This window comes from Sander lucioperca, chromosome 21, assembly GCF_008315115.2.
Source record: "Sander lucioperca isolate FBNREF2018 chromosome 21, SLUC_FBN_1.2, whole genome shotgun sequence".
Classification (NCBI taxonomy): domain Eukaryota; kingdom Metazoa; phylum Chordata; class Actinopteri; order Perciformes; family Percidae; genus Sander; species Sander lucioperca.
In genome coordinates this window covers 8,416,044-8,422,854 of record NC_050193.1, presented here as the reverse complement: position 1 = coordinate 8,422,854, position 6,811 = coordinate 8,416,044, and the positions used below count along the sequence as shown (strand labels likewise).

The 6,811-nt window shown below is 40.8% G+C and overlaps 1 protein-coding gene across 1 annotated transcript; it reads left to right on the top strand.

The window, feature by feature from the left end:
* Positions 1-617: 617 nt before the first annotated feature.
* socs3a (suppressor of cytokine signaling 3a) lies at positions 618-3,353 on the top strand. The gene is made up of 2 exons (XM_031312758.2): positions 618-870; positions 1,451-3,353. Exon 2 carries the CDS (start codon positions 1,581-1,583, stop codon positions 2,196-2,198), a length of 618 nt encoding a protein of 205 aa, XP_031168618.1. The 5' UTR covers positions 618-870; positions 1,451-1,580; the 3' UTR covers positions 2,199-3,353.
* Positions 3,354-6,811: the final 3,458 nt, after the last annotated feature.

Sequence of the window (6,811 nt, the reverse complement as noted above, 5' to 3'; positions counted from 1 at the left end):
ATATTAAAGTACATATTTTGATATCGAATGACACGTTAACAAAGGATTGTCAGTACAGCAAAAATATGCTCATAATGACTGCAGGGAAAAACAGGCACACAATTTCGCAACAATGAGTAAATAATAACCTGCTTCCCCTGGATACCAGCTGTTATAGGGAAATAAAATCATATTGTGCTGTATGAAGTTGCCCAAAATTTGGCGCCCTCTATGGATAACTGGTGCTCAGCATACGAGCTACTATTAGGCTTAGGCTACTGTGAATTTCTCAGAAACCGACTACAGACTGAATCATCCCCTCATACTTGACGCTAAAGAGGAAGTTCTAACAAAAAATGCATTAATTCATTCATATAGCATAATCAAATATCTTATTCTATAGCCGGTTCATAAATTCTCAACAACAACAAAATAAATACACAAAAGATTACATTATTTAAAGTGTTTATAAGACCCTAAAGAGACCGGTAGGCTACTAGGTTACCAAAGGTAAATAAGTATTGCTTGGAACTCCTTCATCAACAGTGGGGGGCGGGCGCTGCCGCTGCTCATAGCAGGAATCCTTAAAAAAAAAAAAAAAAAAAAAATGCTTCCTGTCAATTTGCTAAGAGAGAAAGAGGCTTACTGGAAGGCGGAGGCGGAGTCTCCTCAAAGTTATAATGTCTACTCTCCTCCTCCTGCTTCGCTAGTAACTCTCAGCTCCGCAGGGATACACACCGAGAAAACTACTTTATAAGTCTGAAGTTTGTTGCCAAAGAACTTCGAAACATTTGTGTCATCCTGACAGACGCTGGACTGTGAACAGACATTTATTCAGCGACTCACACTTGGATTTATTTTAAACGAGCGAGTTTGGAAAAACCATTCAAGGTGAGGATCTGTTTTTTTTCGCATACTACTTCTCATCTATGTATTTCATATAGGCTATATAATGTTGCGTGTTTGTCTGAGTGAGGTATGCTAGTTTTTTTTTTTTACTGAAGCCGGGTTATGGCGTGTAAATTGCGCAATCTAGATGAGCCTTTACTGGAATTGGCCGAGTCCCGAGGGCAGATTGCACAAAGTTTCCCCGAAATGGCTAGAATTTACATGGGAGCGTTTGATCTGAACACAATGTTAAAGCCACAACTCTTCTCAAACAGAAGACCGGAGTAGGCTAATGCAGTTTGTGTCTATTTTTTTGTTTTATGATGACAAAAAAGCAATGGCGTTCTGGGACAATTTCCCCATCATCACTAGGGATGTTAAACGCATGATATGCAAAGCTTCCACATCTGGAAAAAGAGTTTCCTGTAGAGCTGCTACAGCTGTTGCTTTAAATCTAAACATGAATAAAACAGATCTACTACTTTATTAATGGCAGTGTTAAACTTTTAAACTGCATTTTATGTTTAGTGTCATCTTTTCCACACCAAACTCAAACTCACATCCCCTTCTCTTTTCTCCTCAGGTATTTCAGACAGACTGACCTCTTCATGCCCTCGAAGACAACCCTTTGAACCTCTCTTTGACCCCACCTCTTCTCTTGTCTGTGTGGCGCCCAGTGCTCCCCAGGCTATCTAGAGAGCGGGCACAGCGCCATGGTAACTTACAGCAAGTTTGACTCCGCAATGAGCAGCAGCGTCTTGGACTCCAGTATGCTGCTGCCTCAGCGTTACAAGACTTTCACCTCCAAAACGCAGTACCAGATGGTCCTTGCCACGCTACACAAGCTCCAGGAGAGTGGCTTCTACTGGGGCGCCATCACTGGGAAGGAGGCCAACGCCATGCTGGCAAACGAGACCACCGGCACGTTTCTCATCAGGGACAGCTCCGACAACCGACACTTGTTCGCCCTCAGCGTGAAGACGGCGTCAGGCACCAAGAACCTGCGTATCCAATGTGACACTTCCTCTTTTTACTTGCAAACAGACCCTAAGAATATTCAATCTGTTCCCCATTTTGACTGCATCCTCAAGCTGGTCCATTTCTACATGCCTCAGAGCAAAGGGAACACTCGCAGTGGGAATACCTACTACATTTACTCTGGAGGGGAGAAGATCCCTCTGGAGCTCATCAAACCTCTCCCCTGTATCTTATCCACCTTGCAGCACTTGTGCAGAAAAACAGTCAATGGACATTTGGACATTTCTTCTCAAAGAGACCAACTTCCTCATCCTCTGAAGGAGTTTCTCCAGGAGTATGACGCTCCTATCTAAAGGTGTTGGACTGATGCTCTTGAAGGGGCAAAGACATGAAAGAAACGGGATGGTTTCAGCTCGGCTATGTGCGAAGGAACTTGCTGTATCTAAGGAGTAACGATGAAGCAGAGTCAAAAGAGTCAAGCCCGAGATCGTGCTTGTGTAAAGGAGAAGTTTATCGTACTGACAAGATGTGTGAAGGTCTCACAGAAAAGTGGGCATCAGTCTCTTAAGCCCTACATGGACTAATCCACTAACAGGGCCAAGAGAAAGCGAACACTGCTGTTATCTGGTGGTATGAAAGAGACAGAACCTCCTCTGCCTCACTGATGACATACAACTTACTGAAAACTGAAGATGTCTACAGTCTGATGACACACAGGTTCCCTCTGCTGCTGCTGCTGCTGCTGCCAACCAAATGTGCTGTGAGGCTGTCGAGCTCGCACACATCAGCCTCAGAAAATCATCCATCCTTTAAAGCTGGATCGGCTTTTACGGTCAGGCTGGCTTTTTTTTGTCAACCTCGGGTGATAATCATGGACATATTAGAGACGTCCGCCCAGCATCCTGGGATCTCTGACCACGCTGGAAATTCACAGACAATGGAAACTTAGAGTAAAAATGAGTGGACACTGATGGCCTTCTGGGTGTATATAAGCACCAGCCACGATGGGAAAACAAATCTGAATCTTATAAGATTTTTTAAGACAGTTAAATGTAGAAAGAAGATGTAGTCCTCATATTTTATTTAGAGGAAGGGTTTTCGCCAAACTTGCCTGAACATGACTGAATCCTAGAGGATCTTACTTGAGAGAACAGTACCACTGCTTAATATGGCTTCAGGGGTGAGGAAAAGATGTGGTAGTACTTGTGGCACAGACAGGATTGCCATTGCTTGCAAATGAATGTATTAAACACGGTATCTGTCTTTTCCCAATAAGGAGAAGAGTCAACATGTATCTTATTTTCATGAGTTTACATGAGTGAAGATGTTTTTATGATGTCTTTTATAAAGATGTACTTTTGCCAGCCAAACCACTGGCTGTGAATGCTTGAAGACATTTGTTTTTTAACGAAGCAAGCAGACTGATACAACTTCTCACTTATTTATATTTGTATGATTACATTTCATTAATTTATAATAAAAGAGCACTATTTTTCTATGAAATGAGATCTCACTGTTTGATTTGTTTTATGACTACAGCATTATTTCCACAGGGAATGATTAATAGTGAAATACACTACACATTACATACAGTACATGGGTCTTGATGTTAAGTTTGGGTAACACGAGATTTGGTTTTGTTAACTTGCTAAAGTGGTCAGGTCACAAGTTCACTGTTTTTCATGATTTTCTTATGGATTTTTAAGTGTCACCTTCTCACCTACCTGACCTCAACCCCTGATGGGAAACCACCACTCTGTGTGACGCTGCATTTTTAGAGACACACTAAACAAACATATCTCAATATGATATCAGTTCATCATATATCAAGAGCTTTAAAGTTTCTCTTTTAAAGATAAGTTCCCTAGAAGACACTACACACTTATTACAGTATTTTCAGCTTCAAACAGAGCAAACATATTATCTTGTTTTCTGAGCTTATAACTTTTTCCTCTAACAAAGAAATTGAGCAGCTGCTTCAGACAAAATACACCAGAAGCCTCGAGCAGTCTTCTAGAGAAGTGACTACTTTATTCTGCTGTGACTCATTCGATTCCCTGTAGGTGTTAGCGTGACATAACACGCTCTCACATGCACATGCATAATGATGCCACACAAATGCCTGTTACAGGTATACTACTCAGAAATGGCCCCCGCCCTGTGTGTAAAAATACACACTCAGGTAGAAATATGTCAACAAGAAGTTGACACATTAGAAGACAAGTTAATCTTGCACGTGTTGCACCTTTTCCAGTAATCAAGCTGAGTGCTGCCAGCTCACTGGAACAACATGTTCCTAAAGAACAACGTGTCTGCCATACTGTCTGTTCACCTGCACACAGTTTGACTTAAACCAGCTATACAACAGTGTGCTAATCAGGAAATATGTCAAGTCCCCTCCAACCAGTTAGAATTATTGTTAGTATTATTTTTAGAACAACACATCCTGTGCTCCATGGCCCTCTTCCTTTGTGCGTCTGGTTTTTATCTGTATGTGTATGAGTGCTTTCATTTTATAGTCATCCAAAAAAACACATCCAAAAACCTTTCTTTGTCAAATTTTTGGATCAAGAAATGATTTAATTTGGCAGTTTCTCTAACCCTAATGTTGTGTTTGGTCCCTTGATACTGTACTTCATGACTTTAACTAATTCTATGACTTATTGCTTATGAACATAACTTTGCACTGATGGCATGTTTTAGAAATATGCAACAGAAAATTATGAATTACTTCTGTTTGGGGTCTGTTTGTGGCTTCTTTATGGCAACTCCCCTGAAAGCACAGATCCCTCACCGACTACAGCCAGGAACACATGTACATTTACGGAAAACCGCTAAAACCATGGATGAACGGGAATCTGCAATAACCTCCATATCCAACATAATTACAGGAATCAGCTTGTGCTCTACCTGCTTCCACAGCACTTTATTGTTTCCTCTCAGCCAACGGAGCTCAGTGAAGAGCTTTCAGAGAGATAAGGGGCCTCTGAGGTGATTTGTGCTCTGTGAGTGGTCCAGAATTTTTTTTTATTTTTCTCAATAATGCCTTGATATCAAACCACCATGGTTCTGCTGAAATACAGAGTTAGTGGCCCCTTTTTAATATGTAGTTATTATCTCAGAGATAACTGCAAATTATTTCTTTAATTGTAAAACATTAAAATCCCCCCCCCCCTTCAGAACTAAACAATGTGAGGATTTTGGGAAACATCATGAATCACTTTTCCCGTCAAATTTATTTTAAATAGATAAGTGCTGGACTGAATACATCACTTTGTGTGTAACAATACCAAATAAGTGCAGGCTGCTGCAAAACTGCTGAGCATAAAAAAATCCCATTACTCTTGATTCCCAGTAAGCCCTGAGCTCCATGTATACACAACACTCAAGAGATGGAGAAGCACAAGAAAACACATGCAGGATTCTGTACAATGTATGTGTTGAGTGGTTTGGAGCATCTGTCATTGTTGTTATCAGATAGATAAGTATCAATAACCTTTTAAAGGCATTTATGCATGAAAGACATGAAACACATTTAAAGACAGATGAAACCAGTCTAGGACTATTAAAAGCATGCAGGCTATCTGCGTCGCTCAGGAGAAATTCTCTGGTAGTCCCTGGGTCATGTGATTCTAGAGAAAAAGCGCTGCAGAGTCAGAGCAGTGCTCACACAAGCCATTTGTCATTGTGGCAACAGCCAGTTGCTGCATGTGAAACCATTACAGCTCCCACATCAGGTTTTTCCTAGGAAGTCCTAAGAATAACCTTTGTATTTTAGATGTTATTGATTGCACAAAATGAGACTTGGGGCTCTATAAAAATTAGACAGTTTTCCAAGAAAATAGGTCCTTGAACACATGTCTCTGAACTTTGGATAAAAATCCATTAGGGACCTTTCGGTATTTATGGAATGGACCACCGGAGGAAAATAGGGGAGGGTCATGTCTTTTTATATTTTGCTGAGGGGAGGGTCATCCAACATTTTTTAGTCTGGGTGGGGGGGTCACCCAACTTTTTTATTCATGATAAGAGCAAAATTTCAAAGTGGCTTGTTTGGTGCATATTTATCCATGTAACTCTCAGTCTCGGCCCTCTAGCAGATGGTCTGACCCCATACACGGAGTTTGCTGGGGGGGGGGGCAGGATGAGCACTGCTCCCCTGGTGGCTCAAACGGGTAATTGCATTGTTTATAAAATTAGTGGAATAATTACATCTGGCATGACCAGATATTAAATAAATATCTTCAATAACACAAACAACTAAATGGTGATAGGTAATACATTAGATTTCATATACTGCTTTGGTAAAAAAAATTATTACCTGGCTGACGATGGGAGCAGCAGGACGCAAAAAAACGAAAATTACTGTTGCACTAGTCTGGACATCTTGCCGTGCCAACCTTGCAATAAAGGTTTCCTAAATGCCATGTATATAAATGTGATGTCAGCTTACTAATTGATTGCGGGTTTTGTGTAGATTTGGACTTTTATACGTTTATTCCACTTTGTTTAAACGGCGAAGTGGAGAGGCCTCGTATGTGACGCTCATATCGGCCTTGCTGGATACACCGTATCATTTACCTTTTTGTGGATCTACTGATCGCTGTGGATTACTTTTTTTTGTGTCACTGGATTACGGCAAAATGCGGATCTTTTTTCTCAACGTGTCTTAACGTTTTATGGTGTGACTGCGCTTGGTTTCTGCGTTTGGAGAGGCATCTCAACAGACTGTAGGTCCAACACTGATTGTTCACTGTTACATTTTAGTTGAATTTAAGCGTCTGTCTATTGCGTTCCAAAACAGCCGTGCCGCGATTGGATTTCATAAGGGCGAATTGTTAAATTGTTACAATGTAACTTAAAAACTTTAAAAATAAACATATGTGTTTTGGAATATAATGTTCAGCTTCGGCAGCTTTACCTATGTGCTAAAATATACAATGACGATAGTGACAAGTCCATAGCA